The sequence below is a fragment of the Salvia hispanica genome, chromosome 6 (assembly GCF_023119035.1).
Source record: "Salvia hispanica cultivar TCC Black 2014 chromosome 6, UniMelb_Shisp_WGS_1.0, whole genome shotgun sequence".
Lineage (NCBI taxonomy): Eukaryota > Viridiplantae > Streptophyta > Magnoliopsida > Lamiales > Lamiaceae > Salvia > Salvia hispanica.
The window spans coordinates 3,453,437-3,471,025 of record NC_062970.1 but is presented as its reverse complement, the minus strand read 5'-3'; the positions used below and the strand labels follow the sequence as shown (position 1 = coordinate 3,471,025).

General features: G+C 35.7%; 3 protein-coding genes across 4 annotated transcripts; 2 read left to right on the top strand and 1 right to left on the bottom strand.

Moving 5' to 3' along the window:
• Nucleotides 1-2,570: 2,570 nt before the first annotated feature.
• LOC125194332 (inactive poly [ADP-ribose] polymerase RCD1) lies at nt 2,571-10,839 on the top strand. 2 transcript variants are annotated; one of them, XM_048092500.1, is made up of 7 exons: nt 2,572-2,724; nt 3,494-4,842; nt 5,721-5,962; nt 6,466-6,539; nt 10,136-10,270; nt 10,351-10,446; nt 10,610-10,839. In XM_048092500.1, exons 2-7 carry the CDS (start codon nt 3,710-3,712, stop codon nt 10,646-10,648), a joined length of 1,719 nt encoding a protein of 572 aa, XP_047948457.1. In that variant the 5' UTR covers nt 2,572-2,724; nt 3,494-3,709; the 3' UTR covers nt 10,649-10,839. The 2 variants fall into 2 exon arrangements, with proteins under 2 accessions (XP_047948458.1, XP_047948457.1); XM_048092501.1 differs by lacking the exons at nt 10,136-10,270; nt 10,351-10,446; nt 10,610-10,839 and adding an exon at nt 8,110-8,459 and having other exon boundaries at nt 2,571-2,724.
• LOC125194333 (probable inactive shikimate kinase like 2, chloroplastic) lies at nt 10,816-13,745 on the bottom strand. The gene is made up of 8 exons (XM_048092502.1): nt 13,536-13,745; nt 13,144-13,331; nt 12,868-13,062; nt 12,586-12,647; nt 11,843-11,909; nt 11,609-11,727; nt 11,112-11,288; nt 10,816-10,996 (listed from the first exon to the last, which is right to left on the bottom strand). The coding sequence occupies exons 1-8, from the start codon at nt 13,728-13,730 to the stop codon at nt 10,908-10,910; spliced, it is 1,092 nt and encodes a 363-aa protein (XP_047948459.1). The 5' UTR covers nt 13,731-13,745; the 3' UTR covers nt 10,816-10,907.
• Nucleotides 10,992-16,658, top strand: LOC125194334. The gene is made up of 6 exons (XM_048092503.1): nt 10,992-11,093; nt 13,931-14,029; nt 14,117-14,220; nt 15,325-15,968; nt 16,291-16,402; nt 16,515-16,658. The coding sequence occupies exons 1-6, from the start codon at nt 11,025-11,027 to the stop codon at nt 16,555-16,557; spliced, it is 1,071 nt and encodes a 356-aa protein (XP_047948460.1). The 5' UTR covers nt 10,992-11,024; the 3' UTR covers nt 16,558-16,658.
• The last annotated feature ends 931 nt before the right edge of the window (nt 16,659-17,589 follow it).

The window sequence follows — 17,589 nt, the reverse complement described above, 5'->3', positions numbered from 1 at the left end:
TTTCCTTTTTCATGCAATTATAATGATAATTGCATCAATGCTTAGGCTGATGATGCTCGCGCACTCCCTTTCCTTTTCTATTTAATTAGGGATATTGGCATCTAATATCACGAAACTTTCAAAAAATTGGATTTTTCCCACGAATTTTAAAATTGGCAAATAATATCACGAACTTTACCCCGTGTTTGTTTTTTCCCACGAATGAAAAAATTCCCACAAATAATATTATGATACCGATTTTTTTTCGTAATTTCTCGACAACAACTTTGAAAGTTTCAAGTTTTTCAATTTTTGAAGATAGTTTTTCTTGAAGCACAACCTCCAAAATTGTTCTTCAATCTATTAAAATAACATGAATTTTTTCATTCGTGGAAAAAAACAAACAGATGGTAAAGTTCGTGATATTATTTGCCAATTTTAAAGTTCGTGGGAAAAACTCAACTTTTTGAAAGTTTCGTGATATTAGATGTCAATATCCCATTTAATTAAGGTCACAGTTTAATCATTAGAAGCCTCCACGTCTCACATGGAGCTAAGATTGAGACATTTTTTAATTGAATTAGCATACTTAATTAGCTAACATTTCCCATTATACTTCTCGTTTCTCATATGCAATTCATTCCTCTCATCATCTTTTCCCTTAAATTTTAAAAAAATTCTATATTTTAATTACCAACTAGTAATTTAACAAATAGAATCGAGATGATTAGTAATCTTAAATTTTAAATATTATTAATAGAGACCCTATTACCAACTATGATAATTTAACAAATAGTCACAGTTTAAAAATTTTAGTTGTGGGGTTATGGTAATAGAGACTTAGACTACAATCTATGATTGAATTGTGGATATTCTATGATAAGATTTTGAATGGTATGACATTGTATAGTATATTATGGATGAGGTTTTGTCGGGTGATGGTTAGAAATTTTCGGCATGCTACGTGTCTTAATTTATTAACGTGATGCGTATGTGTAAAATTAATGACGTGACAAAATATATAATTCAGCAGTCCAATGGTTTAGTTATTGGACTTTTTTTGCCAATAAAAAGAAAGATGTGACGGACTAAGTGTATTAAAAGACATTGTTTTAGTCTTCAAATGTTTTGTCCATGTAATATTTTCGTTTACCATTTCATATATAATTTGTCCTGTCAGCAAAAAATAGTCATATTGAGGGATGTCGCATGTTTTAATCAGAAATTTGAGGAATAAATAAATAAAGTAGGTAAAGTAGGAGAGAAAAAGATAATTTATTAATAAAATACAAAAATAACGAAGTGAGAATAAATTAGTAAATTTTTTTTATTTTTAGTATGATTACTAATTTTAAAATTATGATACACTCCTCCCTCTGTGACTAGGAGTCTCACTTTTTCACTTAAGAACGCCCGTGAAAAAAGACTATCGATTTATTTTTACTATAAATGATAATAGGCTCAATATTCCATTAACTCATTAAAATTTAAAACTAATATAGAAGTGAAGGGTCCTATTCTAATGCTTATAGTATCCTAATCCAAAATCAAGACTAAAATCTCCATCCTTGGATTTTAAAACGAGTGGATGAGATTAAAGCTCACAAATCTCAATAAATAGTAGACAAAATATCAACAAAAGGGCAATATCGTCATTATGTTATCATATGATCATTTTCATGGGTGTTTTTTTAAATCAACATTGTGTATTACAAATATCAACAATATGACATTAAAATATAAATACATGGACAAGAAAATTTCAACACATTTTTATTGAGATTGGACATGCATAATATTGAGATTTTGCCTACAATATATTGAGATTTTTTGTTGCATTTGTTGATAGAAGCTGCTTTATCAACATATACGAAAATTGAAATATAATTTATCAAATTCCATCACCCGAACATCGTCGGGACATATGCAATTGAGATCTCGTTGGAATCCTTATTAAATTATCTTTAATTTGATATATTTTTTGCGAAAAAATAATTTAAATTGAGAGAGTTACGTAAATTTAAAGATTTGAGATAATTTTGAAGAGAGAGAAAGTAGTTAGTTATAATTACTACATATAAGATTTGACGCCCTTTTAATTTAATTAATAATTATTTAAATTTAAAATATATTACACTTGACAATATATTAACCACAAGATCTTCTAATCTAATGGTTGAAAATTGGTCTTAATTTTGGATTGTTAATTAGTTAGCAATTGATTACAAAGCCTTATTCGACTAATTTTATATCTTAAAATTTATCTCGCGAAGAAATGACTCTTGACTGGGGTATTAGTAGTTATTTTAAAATTGTTATCCCTCCGTTCATAAAAAATAATCTCATTTTTGCATTTCATAAAAAATCATTTGAAAATACTTTTTTTATATTCTACCCAATTTTTTTTCTCTTACTCTCTTTTCTTATGCTTTACCTATTTGCTTCTTCATTTTTATCTTTTTTTTTCCTTCCATATTCTGCTCAATTTCTTATTTCCTCTTTTCTTATTCGTTACCTATTTCCTTCTTCATTTTTCTCTTGTTTTTAAAAAAATTCGTGTGGTCCTAAATGAGATTATTGATTTTTGCAATTTGCATCAAATTGTAGAAAGTAGACAAAGGAAAATGTATCAAAGCGGCGCCGTTTTATGAGCATCAGCGGAATTCTGAATCCCTGGTATTGACTTTCATTCAACTCCAATCGTCCAACTCCCGACGCTCCTTCCTCCCTCTCTCCTCACCGACGGTATACATCTTCTTCTCTCTCGTTTGATTTCTCTTGATTTCTGTTTTGACTTTCAGTCATTAAAGGCATGTTTTATGGGAAACTTTTTTGAAGACATCTTTTTTCCTTTAATATTACTTTAGTTCGTGATAATTTGGATGTTTGAATGGCGGAGAAGCGTCTTCTTCATGGTTTGAGGGCGCCGTGGTCGATCTAGTGGCGCTATGGTGTTTTTTTTTTGTAATTTTAGCTGTAGCTGCGAGCTTGATTTAGGGTTTGATTTAGTATTATTTCAGGTTAAACTTGTGTTACTTTGAGGAATTCTTAAATTATAACTGTATAATCTAAAGATTTGGTAGATATAAGAAGATATGAGGGATGTTTTGTTATTTTGTTTTTTTTGAAAGTAGGATCTAGATCTTAAGAATGGTGCTCAACTAAAGGAAAAATACAAATAAGCTTGTACTTAGTAAATTCAGGCTTCATATAGGGAAGATCTTTAATTGCGAGTGGATTTAAATGCAACGAGTGATTAAATTTACAAGAAAACTATTGTTTATTATTTTGACAGCAACAGTTTTCCAACTTGTTGCTCATTTTACATGTTATAGTTTCAAATTTGGAATAAGGCAAACAGCTGAAAAGCTGAACTTGATGGGATTTGGATAAAACAAATAGTAACATTTTTTGTACATAAGTCTAAAATGCCAAACAGAGGTTACCTTTTTTGCTGTTCAAGTATTTAATTTTCTGCTGATGCAAATGTTATTCGCACTGTCTTCTTTATCAGGCAGCTGGTTGTGGAAATCACGTGTTTCTGGTGAATAAATTAGTTCGACTGTTGCAATTGGTTCGTTCCAACTCTGATGGGCAGGTTTTCTCCATATGCTCTGATGGCTTTGTTTCTCTGAATCAAAACCCAAGACCAAGTTCAAGGCATTTGCAACTCTTTTCATTGTACTTTTGGCTGTGAATTTGTTGCTAAGCATTGATCAAGTTGGGAAAAATGAGCACAAAGTTCGAAAAGGTATTGGATAGTGGCAGAAGTGTTGTTGTTGATCTGAAGAGAAAGAGGTCAGAACAGTGCACCATCCCTTCAAAGGGAGCTACTCATGTGCCGTTCACTCTGCAATACCCACCACCTATATCATCAATCAAGAAGATCAACAAGCGGAGGAAACTAAATGGATCCATAAACAAGTATAGCAGTTTTACCTTTCCATCTGGGAAGCGCCTGCTTAAATATTATTCCAACTTTAAGAAGAGTGGGAGTTTGCAACGCTTGATGTATCATGACAACGATGAGTGGAATGATTTTTCCGTGGACATCATTGCACATGTCAACAAGGATCTTCTTGCCGACAAGCCTGCAATTGAAGTGGAGTTTAATGGAACCAAGATTCTGCTAGATTTCTTGCATATGATGCAGTTGGACCTGACTACTGGCATGCACCAGCCTATTGCTTGGATTGATGTCTCTGGGAACTGTTTTTTCCCTGAAATATTTAGTGGTTATGAGGAAACAGATGGTTATGACAATGAATTTGCTGAAGGTGAAGGAGATAAAGATATGGGAAATGAGCCTTTTGGTTCCACTGATATAAACTTGCATTTGGAGATTGCTATACATGGATTAAATAATGAATCCAGTGGTGAATCCAATGTGATTGTCGAGCAGATACATGCTCATGAGAGTGCTGCTCCTAGAATTTGTGATGATGAAAGTAATGATAATTGCTCCAAGGCATCATATGGGGATGTCGATGTGAAACGTGAGGATAGTCAGCAAATTGATGGAAACATGATTCAAGTGGTTGGTCCTGTACCTAGGTCCTTGGGAAGCGACACTGTCAAGGAGCTGTTCATAAAAAGTATTAGCTCGGCTGCTGCAGAGGTTGTTGAGATACACCATTGTACGAGCATTTTGATGAAAAGTCGGTTGGAACTATTTGAAAAACAGGTGGAAATAACAAAAAAGTACCGCGGCGCTGCAAATGTCCTGTATGCATGGCTTCCTTGTTCGAAGGAATCTGTTTCAACTATACTAAAGTATGGGATAGGGCATTACACGCCCTTGAAATTGAAGCCGTTCAATAGTACGGGGATACATCTGATCCCTGCAAATGGTACTCAAATCAGGTTGGTTTAACTACTATCTTATCTGCCTATAATAAAGAATTATGTGCGTGATATAAATATATCAAGAAATAATGAAGTTCTGTTCTGGCTTTTCTTAAGTATTTGTGTCCTTACATTTCTGTCGTTTCATTTTATTTTGTTTTGTTCTTCAATGAAACCTATGCTCTGGGAAGTTTTGTTTATGCTGATGTCAAGTTTGTCAAAAGAGCACGCCTGGGGCACGCGGCACATGGGGCTATGCTGGAATAGCCCGAAGGCGGCTGGGGCAGTTGGGGCCTTTCAATCCCTAGACCCTTAAACCCTTCCAATCTTACCAAAATTTTTTTCCCTAAAATAACTCAAATACAATAAACGTTCAATTCTGATCACCTCTTCTCCCTTCAAATATTATCAGAATCCATTCAAATTGCCAAAATAATGAAACGAACGTTCTCCTCTTCCTCCTCCTAATAAATTATTCCTTTTTCTTCAACACAAATTCTTCCTGAATATCTTAGGAAAAGAATCCACATCCGGATGTACTGTTTTTGTTCCCTAATTCGTGGGGTGCGCCCCCATAGGGGCTACTCTTCCCAATTAATTAATTCTTATTCTTCAACTCAAATTCTTCCTAAATATCTCATGAAAAGAAGAACCCACATCTGGATGTGCTGTTTTTGTGTCTGATTCATGGGGTGCACCCCCCCCCCCCTCTGCGCGCGCCCCTGATAGTACTTGTCATTGTTCTAGATTATGTTGTGTGTTCCGTTCTGGTTCACATTTCTTATGTCTTATATCACAGATTCTGACCGCAGAAGTTTCTGTTGAATTACATTCTTTTACTTTGCTTTGGTCTGGACTACTTTTTCGTATGGTTCTATATCCTTTGTTCTTTTCAGTATCGATTGTTTAGATGTTGACGAAAATGATGTACGGCATATGGTATTCTGCCGTGTTATAATGGGGAATATGGAGCTTGTTAGCTGTGGATCAAGTCAGTTCCATCCCAGTAGTGAGGAATTTGATAGCGGTGTTGACACACTTCCCAATCCAAGTCGTTATGTTGTATGGAACATGAATATGACTTCTCACATCTACCCAGAATGTGCAATTAGTTTCAAGATAACTTCTGATGTTGAAGGTAATGGTTTAGCCTTTCATTTTTTTCCTCATTTGGTTGTATCTTCAAACATATTCATATGAAGTTAGTTATAGTGTTTCATATCTTAGCATCTTAAACGTGGCTCTGTTATTTTCATGATGTCATGTTCTTTCTGAATCCGTTCAGGAGGTTCTTCAGAATGATATGTTTTAAGTTGGCTATTTATCAGTAATTTATGCTCTTTCGTAACAATAGATATAATCAGTATTTTCTTGAGCAAGGTTTTGTATATACTCACTGAAAGCCATGTATCAGTTATGCTCTACTTAGCTTGAACCCTTCAAACTCTTGAACATTCAGGATTCAGAATGTGAGGGGCTTCTGTATAATACAAAGCCTTTCATAACCAGATTTTTCTCATGTCTAGACTTACTATTCTGTTTAAAGGAGGAAATTGTGCCAGTTCTTTAATTAGCTGTTATGATTTTCATTTTGCACTAAACTTTTCAGTGCTTGAGTGCATTTGTTCTATTATTATACAGAACCTACTTTTGGGAAAGAGAGCATGGTTGATCATCCTGTCCTCAATACTTGTTATAAAGGACCTCACGACCAGGTATGCTTTACCAGTTTATTCCTGGATACGTGTGCTCAAGATCATCCTTGGTTTTCTGTGCCTCTTTCTGTTTCTCCCTTTTATTTCTTTGTGCTGTATATTTTAGATTGCCTTTTTCCTTTTTTTTCTTACACCTTTACTCGGGCTGTCTTTTCCACTTGTGACTGAAACTGAAGGTACTAGTGAGATTCATGCAAGAAATAGTAAAACTATTATATTTCCTGCTAGTATGACCCCGTAACTGCTATTCTGATTTTTCCAAATGCATTGAGGATACGTATTTTGATCACGACAATGAATATAATAATTCCATGCGTTGTTTTTAATCTTGTGGTTATTATCATCATCATTAACTGTCTCACGTGTTATGGTATAACTGCTTATATTTCCTGCTAGTATGACCATTGACCCCATAACTGCTATTCTAATTTTTCCAAATACATTGCGGATAATTATTATAAATACGAAAACAATGTATTTAATAATTCCATGTGTTGTTTCTAATTATGTGGTTACAATCGTCATCATTAATTGTCTCACGTGTTAGTCCTTATTGGAAATTGGAATTTTATGTTGTTGTTGCACATTCTGGGGCCTTGGTGGAAGTATTCATAGGCAATGATTTATTTTGATTATAAGCAGAATCCAGCTATTTATCATTCAAGTGCTATGGTAAACTTTGGGCTAAGAAAGTAAGAAGATAGAGTAAGATAAGATTCTAATATTGTTCTTCTAGTATAAATTCTTTAGCTATTAAATGAGATTTTGGTGCGCCTGTCTGATGTGATCCTCGTATCGACCCCAAAACGAGGTTCAAAAAGGGACCGAATGGAGTGTACCGATATCTTGAGTTGGCTGAAATCAGAGGAATAATGTTGTATACAATGCCTGGGCCAATAATTGAACAACCCGAAGAAGAGAACATCATTGGGACGTAGGGTTAATTGGGCTAGGAGGAAACTGACGTGAGAAGTAGATTTTTACATGAAGCACAAAAGTTAGAGTTTTCTCTTATTTTTGGAGTCATTGATTTTGTTTGATAATTTAGGATAAGTCTATCTTCATACAGCTATCTCCTTAAGAGATTGAGCTTAGGTATATTGTTATTGTTATTAGATTTCAATTTTCAAATATGCTTGGAACTTCGGTTTTGTTTTTGATTTGAGTCTATCTAGAGTCCAAACTTAGGCCTGTAATTTGTCCATCATCTAATTCAAAAAGCAGCCAAATTTTTATCAATTGAATTCGTGAATTTTAGAATCAGTTTGATTCTAAAAATTCTTGTTTTCAAAGCTATTTGTCGACTTATAGTATAGAATTCAGCATCTATATGTGGAGTCACTCATTCCACTTTCAACACCATTCAAAGTGCCTGTCATCCCCACATCTGTTAGGCTTGGTTGAGTTTTGCAACGATCCGAACTGTTCGTATTCGCGGCCCGAGTACACACCAGCCGCTCGACGTCTTGCCCCCAATTATTCTGTGCTGTTTATGTCAATTCTTAGAATACACACACCTGGTGTTTCACAAATTATCGAATTGATTTGCTGCTTGTTTCTGCTTGCAAAGCATTCCGCCAGTCCGACGTAGTTCTGACCAGCTGCTGATCATGCCGTCGTCCATCACATCCATCCAACGACCTTGAATGTTCATCAGAATCAAACTAAGGGATTCAGGCCGTCTACAATTCGGACACCAGCAGGCTTAATTCATGATAGTTTGTTTGGTTTTGTGGAAATCCAGAGATTTTGTTCGACCCTTCCTTCCGGTCCACATGTACTGTTAAGTTGACTTCCCAATCAAATTCTGCATGTCCATCCACCACCATGTTGTTGCTGTGAGGAGTGAAACGGCCGAGACATCAAGACCAAACGGAGTTCGACCAAGTGCCGCACTCCAACTGTTTGTTGATTTTCCGGGTAACACTTGGTTTTATTTTTCCGAATTTTTAGACTCATCGTCAGGTATCCTGGGCTGTGAACCTCGCACCCTACCGAGGCTCACATCACTTTCTTAATCACATTATATTTTTTATAAAGTAAAGCCCAATCAAACTGCAAGTTGTAGAATAGAAGAGAAAACCCAGAAAAAAGGGTTTAATGTCAAATGAAATAGGAAAACAGAATTGGGAAGAACTCTTGTCAACCTTGCTCCAGTCCTGCAAATTTGTCGAAACAACAATTTAAAGGGATCCCATCCCTAATTCTTACTTTAGCCTTATTTTGTTGCACAATGGATTTACTAGTCGTTAAAAGTAGCTTGAAAGTATAATTGATGACAGCAACACATGATCGTAAACAGAATAAATAAACCAATCAAACTGTAGTCTAATCAACTGAAAACTACAAGCCATCTGAGTAGGTTCAGAATTAAGGTATCACGAATACTGCCCTAAATGTAACATCACGAATCAGCATTAGGCAAAAGATATCAAATGTTGATTCTTGACTTGTTCGGAGGTCAGTCCTATCCAAGTGGACACCATAAGTTTGGTTCTTATAACTTTAATCCACCTCCTTTTGCAACTTAACTTTGTCCCGGGATTGCTGCAAATGGTCTTTTTACGGGTTCGAGTAGACAAGAGGTCCAATTGTGTGATTGTTGTGAAAACTCTTGTGAAGTGCTATTGGAATTAGCAGAAGGGTCAGAACAATTGATAGAGTTGAAGGCCCTTAACACGTCTCAATTTGTGGTAGAGAGAAAAAAACTGGAAAATGGTGGGAATAATATTTCAATTTGTGAAATTGGAAAACACTACCAGGATTAGTTACAGTCACGATCAAAGCTACAAAGCTACTATGCTGAAACAACTATCGAAAGTGGCGACATCCTAACTCACTACTTCAGCCTCACTTGTGGTATACAATTAGAACTGACATCAGGCTAAGAGACAAAAATGAACAAAAATATTCCTCCTAAATCCACATCAATTGATAGACACAAATTCTATCAATTTTGGTGACTCCATGAACATAATCCCTTGTCACCTTTCAGTTCTTTATAATAAACGTTACCAAGAATCTCTGCTATTTTTTGATAAACATATCATAATTCTGATTGACACTGGAAGAATCTTGTTAGACAATTACCTGGCTTAGATAATATGTTGGACTATGGCTTTATTACTGACACCCTCTCTGTCTCGGTGAGGTTGTTTGGTTATACATTATGCCAGGAGGTGCATAAAATGTTATTGAATTCTTGAATGTACTATGATGGGTAGACTTAAGCGCCCAACCTGCAAATCACAGCATTTGGGGAAGAAATGAGATGGTCTTGTTACACTACAAACTTTTTTGTTTATCTTGGTGAGATCAATAGGATTCGTATTCTCTATTTTCTTATGAAAGTACGTCATTTCGTTTGTTTTTTACTTTTGTTTATAGCGCCTTAGTTAAGCATCCCACATTTCTACTATTTATTGGGTTCATTTCAGTCTCATGCACTTCCATTCAGTGATATGCTCTTGCAACTTATTTTGTTGGTCTGAGGAACTGTGTTAGGCAAGCTATAATTTAACATGGAATGATTTTGGGTAATGAGTGATAAAATGTTCAGTTTCAATAATCATAAAAGGGTATATTGCTACTACCAGATTGCAGGAAAACCATTTCAAGCTAGGACCCCTAAGAGCCCTTGGATGCCATTTCCGATGCTGCTTGCTGCCATTTCAAGCAAAGTCCCTTCTCAGCACATGGACCTTGTGAAGAACAACTATGCGCTGTTCAGAGTATGCAGCTTGACACATCAAAGCATTATATTAACTGATATAGTTTTCTGCTATACTAATAGTATTTTTCTGTTTGACAGCAAAAAAAGATAAACCGGGATACATTTGTGAAGAAATTGAGGACCATTGTTGGTGATGATTTACTGAAGTCAGCAATAACAAGTCTTCAGTGCAAGGTATGGTGTATGTAACGCTTGGTGTGTGATGTCCTGTTCAATCAGAATGCCTGCATACCGTGTATGCTTTACCCTTAAAAAAGTTAAAGGTTGATGGTTAATGAGATGTAATTGTGTGTCTAAACATTTCTTTTTAATGAGATGTAGTTTTGGCTTTCTACAGGTGGCGACAAACTCCAATGGTGAAACGGTGTGCAGCTAAGTGTGAGTGACCCGGAAGTCGAATTATCGTATAAATGTGCATGTAATGTCAATAAGTCAATTTGCTTCACGACATTTGGTGTAGTTTGAAAGCTCTAGAAGTGTTGTTTTCGTGTATGGATTTGTTTGTAAACTAGATGCAAAATAACTCGGATTGGTTTGTTTTGATGAAGATAAGCGATCTTTTCTTTATATTTTCATAAATTGAACATCGGAATTTGTCAACATTGATGAAGCTGAATGAACAACACAAGCAGCAGTCATGAAGCAGTTGCTGGATCCCAAGCAGGAGGTTTAATATCCGGCCAATCACCTCGACATCCAAGTCGGACATACAGACTTTTTTTACCTAGAAGATCAAAAACAGATGATGAGAAATGGACTCTACAACAACTATATGTACGTTCTCTTTGATGAGATGCACTCTGGACTGTGGAGAACATGAGGTAAAAGAAAACAGGTACCTGTAATGTTTTTATCGGACAAAACCAATCGTTTAAGAGCACTGAGTGATGCCTGAGCCACGGTTTTGGTGTAAGTGGCATCCCAACCTTGGAGCTTCACTACTACTTCAGCATTAGTGTAGCCTCGGAGGCCATATTCGATATCCCTCCTGGCCTCTTCTTTAGCTGACTCTTCATCTGGTATTAGATAGCAAGATATCATATTTTCTTTGCTATTTACGAAGTAAATATTGCAGGGTTGCACATTCGCACAAAAAGATACGAGACAAATGAACTGAGTCAAAAGACCTAAACACCATTTTTGAAATGATGTCTCAAGAGTGAAGGCACAAAGAAACTAGTGGTGCATCAGCACATGCCATTCATATTTAAGATATATTTAGAGATCTATGAAAGAGCTACCATTATACTTTTCAGACATTCTAACTCTAGTAAGAAAGCATCCCCTTCAATTAATAAGATAATAGATTACAAAAAGAGTGGGAATGCCTAATCACCTGTTGCTTCAGACTGCGACAGCCAAATTGTAAATCCTGCAAAGAGATGCCGCCATTTTCCAGGTCTCCTGGCAGCGCCATGCTTCCCTCCTAATGTTGCAACAACTACTCTTGCTTGACTGGATTTACGATACAGTTAGGCTTTGCAACATCTCAACATCCAATAAGTTATTGTAGAAGATGGCATTGCTCAACCAATAACACTCTAAATATGAATGCGTGTAAGAATCTTACCTACTAAGACTATCTAATATTGCAGCTTCCCCTTCTGCGACAGAATCAGATCCTTCCTCGTCCTTCCCTGGAATAACTCGACCAAATTATAGGAGAATATTTGCTATTGCACAAGATTCTTACAATAGATGAAAAAATGCATCATAGAATTATTAAGTACCACAGTTCAGTATCTAGACAATCACTGGGGAGACCAACAAACCAAATATTTTATGTGATGAAATGACAAATCCAGTGCTAGATTAAGATACTAAAGGGGATGGATGACAGGGAAATGACACTTCCATTTATCTCGTTGCGCGTCTTCCCTTTCCAGAGGGTACATCAAAGGCATGATTAACAAATGGCATGCAAACACTACCACATATTATTCCAAAAACAAGCGCATGTATCTAAAGCAAAAGTATGCAGATAAAGAGACCATCCAAATATTTCACTGATAGCTGTTGTTATTCTGAATTCTTGCAGATGACTACATATTTAGATCAGAATACGATGTCCCATCAATTATGTCAAACAAATAATAAGCACCATCAATGAAGTATCATTAGAACAGTTTATGGTCTCAGGAAGGACTTGAACTAGTGAAAGGCACTTTGACTTGGTTCAGTTAATCGCCATTCCCACCATACTCACACAACAATAATGAATTTCTTATAATGCCATTAAATTCCATCTTCTACTCACATTTCATGAACTTTTGAGTAGCATTTCAGAGAAAGAGAGAGAGGATCTTCACATACATGAATCGATAGTTTGCTTGGAATACGCTTCAAGAAGCTCCTTTGTGCAAAGCGGAGAGTATCTATCACAAAGAAACATGAAACTCTCTGTAAAGATAAAGAGAGCGGGCCAAGCCACCAGCTAGCGCCTAGCAATAATTGTTTTGAACATGCTAAACACTAGAAGACGAGATGCAATGAAGCAAGGAGAAAGATTAAGGTTGACTGTTCACATTAGAGCCAGCCAATCCATTAACATTTACAGTAATATTTTCTAGACTTAAAAACAGAAGGGGCACATACCCAAGACCGACTGCTAATTCTCGAGCAACACTGTTGTTAATTTCTGTTGATTCTCCAACTAAAAAGATTGATGTTCCTTTCAGCAGTTGGGCGACTCCAGTCGTTAATGACTCCCAAGATTCCACGATGTCATGCCATTTTAGTTCGGGATCTTGCTTTTTCAAGTTAACTACAAGCTGGGTGTCATCTATATACCTGTTGAAGAAGATAATATGATATAGTTGTAGCCATTGGGGGGGGAGGGTTCAGTTACCAATAGAAAATGCCAAATACTACCATATCATCTCAGAAGGCTTTATCATTCCATATAGATTATGAGTGTCCAAGAGAGTTTTTGTGCATCCAGAAGACTGCACTCTTATTACCAAAGATTTCTCAGTTGCATCCACATAAACATCCCCTGGACTTATGTTTTCTTCCCCCAGTTCCAGTCTCAACTCTACCTCAGACGAATCATCACTAAACTGCATTCAAGCATCAATCAAATGCTACTTCATTTAGAATTGGACTTGCCACTTTAATAATGGAAAGCAATAACAGCAAACTAAAAATGATCAATAAATATGGTATGATGATTTAATTGTTAATATTAAAGATTTGCAAGCTCTGCTACAACTTAAAAATTGCCCAACTTTCCCAGCAACTGGAAATATAAATTGATGAATTACCTCATATTGAGTTGCATTTGTGGAGAAAGTGGGGTTGATGCTGCAGGGGAGGATGCGGCCATGACTTCGCCAAGCAGCGGCTGAGATTGAGGGAAATGAAACACAAGAAAAGGGGAAACACTGTGTTCGAATTGACGAGGGCTTTTGTGTAGGGAGAGATAGAGTGGGAGAGAGGAAGCTCAGTGTTGTGGCCATTTTCAAGATAAAATGAAAATACCAAAAATGTATTAAATGTGTTACTACTATATTTTTTTATTATAAAATTATTGTTTAATATAATAAAATACGAAATAATGATAAATTTTTAAAACGACGAATCAGTGTCGCCGCCGCTCATAGCTTTGCCGATTCTTCTCTCCGCTTCAAATCCATCATTTTTTCGCATCACTTTGCAGAGATTTTGGAACAGAACACAAGTCATGGGGAAGGAGGGAGAGATTTGGGACGATTCTGCCCTAATTAAAGCCTTCGACCACGCCGTTACCAAATACAAGGCAAACCTCCATGCTATATTCTAAGCACCGCCTGAAAATTTGTTTTGTATTGCTTGTATTTATCATTTTCGTTGTTTTCCAATGCAGGCGATGAATGTAAAAAGTGAAGAGAAGGCCATTATTAATGCCGAGGAAAGTTTACCAGGCGCTGGAGCTGATAATGGAAACATTGAGTGTGCCTCCAACATTGAGTGAGTGTGCTTGCACTAATATATACTTTGATGTGATTTATTTGTTACAATTTTTATATGGCTATGATGATTATGATGATGTTAATGAAAGCAGGAAACAAAATATGCTGATTAAATCTTGCTTTTTGGTTTAGTGTAAAAACTAGGGCATCAATTTGATGTATGGAGAGAAATAAGAACTGTGAATTTTAGAAAAGATTAAGTTGTTTCCACCGGTTATTAGTAGTACCAGTTACATATTGAGGAAAGGAATATGGCTATTTAGCTCAACCTTTCTTATGTCTTAGGCCTCCACTGTTTATACTGAGCTCCCTGTAATCATGGCTGATCTTAGCATTATTAACTTTTTACTGCATGTTAGACAAGCTTTGCCCCCCTATAGACAAACTGTAGAACTTTTGAACTATTGTAGGCCGTATCGCACGAAAATAGAGTGTTATGGACTTGTTAAAGAACCATATATACTTGTTCATGTAATCATGAAGGCTTTCTCTTAGTTCAATCGGAGTTTAAAATCTGCCAAAGAGCTTTGTCAAAGATTCCACAGGGATATTGTTTTTTTGGGAATGGGTTTCCGCTTATCAAGTGCAACACTCTATTAGAGTAGATGTTCTCGTAACGGAATTCTATAGCAGTGCTCCGAGTGCATCTTTGGAGGTGGTGTATTCACGACGCAATAAGATGTCAGGGAAGCCTGTTTAGGCTTGCTTTATTTACCTTTCAGTTATATTATTTCGTTACATGCTATTTTGTTTATTAAGTGCCTTTCTTTTGAAAGGCTTTTGCTTGGGCTTGTTGATTCAGTTCAGTCCAGATATAAATAGTGGTTTTGTGGTTATTGTTTTCATCATATGGATAATAAATTATTGAACATCTATAGCTGTGACGGAATTCTTGAGAACAGCCTTAACTTTATCAAATTCAGGCGCTGTTGTTTAATTTTGAACTTCAAACTTACATGTAATGCCCAATAGTTTCTCCTTCAGATGCGTAAACTGGAAAGTTCTCTTCTTTAGTATGCGCATAGTGCTTTTATAACTTCAATTGCAAAGCATCTGAGACTGAGATAACATATTTGATGCTAAACTTTCTTATTTGATGAAGATTTGTCCAGAATGATGACAGCCTTTTAAATGGACTGGAAACCACAACACAGGTCGTGGAGACTGCAGAGACTTTAGTAAGCACGGAAGATTCTCCTTTGGAGTTAGGTTCTTCTGCAAAATGTGTTGGTTTTTCCAATATTCACGAGTGCCCTGTTCCACCCACCAATGACATTTCTGCTACTACATCAGTTTCCCAATGCCAATATACAGTCTCAACGGATATAAAACATCAAAATGAAGCATCGTGCTATTCAGATGGTTCAGAAGAGTATACCAAGTTGTTGAACAAATATTATGAGATTGAGAATCAGAGGCAACATATTCTCCAGCAACTTAACCAATACAATAATTGGAATAATCAATATCCCTATTCCAGTACATCCATGACTGAAGAGTATCAAGCATCTGTTCCTCAACCCTATGGAACTGTAGCTTGTAGCTGCCCATATGGCTGTCAAAATTGGGTTGTTCCATGTAATTCATCACCTGCTGCTTGTTCTGACGGTAACTATATTCATACAACTTGTCTTGCAAAAGGTTCTCCGAATGCCAATTCTGAGCCTAAAAAGGATCCTGATTTTGTTAATATGGCGATGGCCGCTGCTGAAAAAGCACTTTCATTAACAAAGGAAGGAAATGGAGGTGAGATGTTTTCAATTGTTTTAATCCATACATGGTTTGTGCATTATTTATATGCTTGGGATGATTAATTAAAATTTTGTTTGTGGAAATATTCCTCCTGAAACTTACTTTTCCGTACTTCCAAGAAGTGAACCGACAAAAAAAATTAGAAATTACAGAGTAGAGTTTTTTTGTATCATCAATTTAAGAGTTTGATGAATTCTACACTTTGAATTGATTAGCCTTATTGAGTTTTTTTAGTTCACAGTCTCATAACCAATGTTGTATACTTGTATTGTTGCCTTCCTAAGCAATGCACTCTGTTCCTTATGGTGAATTTCAGGGACATATAAAGAGCTGGGTGTTGAAACTGGGCAATCTCCCGAAAGCAAGTCTACAACAGATCTTGATGTGGTTCTGAGGGCTTGGTACACTGCAGGACTTTATACTGGAAAGTAAGGATATGCGAAAACATTACGTTTGATAAGTTCTTTCAATGCTTATCATGTGGGTTTTGAGATTTCAGTTGATCTGTCTTCATTTGATTTTGTCTTCTGTGTGATCTAGGTATCTTTCTGAGCAGTCTTCGGAGGGAAGTAAACAAGGTTGAGGCATTTGAGGTTCGAGTCTATGATGTAATGCAAGCAAGAGAATCATGTCATTTTGACAACCTGCATATTGATATTACTGTTGCAACTGTTTTATTCTGTACTTGTTGGGAGGACCTCAATATATCACTATGTCCACAAAAATATAGTCTTGATAGTGGATGACATATATTTTTATACTACTATAACATTAGTAAAGTAAGACTCTGTAATGTACAAAAAATATTCTTTGAATAATTCTTCTCAAGGATTAAATTCTTGGATAATATGATTCATGTATTTGAAAACATATTAGGATTTTGAAACTATAAAATTCATTTAGTTAAAACAATGTATTAAAATAAAAAATACTACTATATAATACAAAATGTAAAACATTAAGGAAGAAGAGAGATAAAATTATCTCATTATAATAACATTCAATCAAATTTTCCAAGCCTACATGGTAAATAACAAAATATAATTTGAATAATCGAAACTGGAAATATGAACAATTACCCTGAAATGAGTCTTCTACAAAACTGAAAAAAAGAACAGTTTCCAATGTAAGAAACAAACAAAAAATTGCATTAGTTATTTAATTATAAGTGCTGCGTGAATCTTAAGCATGGATTATTGTAGAGATAATCCATGTTTTTCAAAGATGCGCCATAAAAGTATTTGTTAATTACAAATGATCCAATAAAAGTAAGCCGTTAGCCGTCCATATCCGAAAATTGAAAATTGGGCGAATTTTTAAAAAATGGACGACTATGGGATTCATCTTTTCAAAGCAAACCTACAAACAAGCTGGACCATCTAATGGTAATTCTTGATAATTGTCATTTCTTCTTTTAGTTAACGTTGAGTAATGTTTGCATAAGATTGTTTGAACTTCTCATCTAATGAAATTAGTAAATAGGACCCAAAAACTTATCAAATGACACCCATATCAACTTTGTAATCTATATTCACGGTTTCTTTTGCCTTTGGATCCACATTCAATATTTCGGCCAAACTCTGCCGTAACAAGATCACTTTCATCTTGATCTGCC

Bases quoted from the DNA above. Each gene is read 5' to 3' on its own strand.
- LOC125194332 (XM_048092500.1), top strand. From the start codon at position 3,710: ATGAGCACAAAGTTCGAAAAGGTATTGGATAGTGGCAGAAGTGTTGTT. The intron at 5,963-6,465 runs GTAATGGTTTAG...ATTATTATACAG, and splicing joins GATAACTTCTGATGTTGAAG to AACCTACTTTTGGGAAAGAG. The intron at 10,447-10,609 runs GTATGGTGTATG...GGCTTTCTACAG, and splicing joins TAACAAGTCTTCAGTGCAAG to GTGGCGACAAACTCCAATGG.
- LOC125194333 (XM_048092502.1), bottom strand. From the start codon at position 13,730: ATGGCCACAACACTGAGCTTCCTCTCTCCCACTCTATCTCTCCCTACA. The intron at 11,910-12,585 runs GTATGTGAAGAT...GAGTTATTCCAG, and splicing joins CAAGCAAACTATCGATTCAT to GGAAGGACGAGGAAGGATCT. The intron at 11,728-11,842 runs GTAAGATTCTTA...TCGTAAATCCAG, and splicing joins ATATTAGATAGTCTTAGTAG to TCAAGCAAGAGTAGTTGTTG.
- LOC125194334 (XM_048092503.1), top strand. From the start codon at position 11,025: ATGGACTCTACAACAACTATATGTACGTTCTCTTTGATGAGATGCACT. The intron at 11,094-13,930 runs GTAAAAGAAAAC...ATCACTTTGCAG, and splicing joins TGGACTGTGGAGAACATGAG to AGATTTTGGAACAGAACACA. The intron at 14,221-15,324 runs GTGAGTGTGCTT...TATTTGATGAAG, and splicing joins GAGTGTGCCTCCAACATTGA to ATTTGTCCAGAATGATGACA.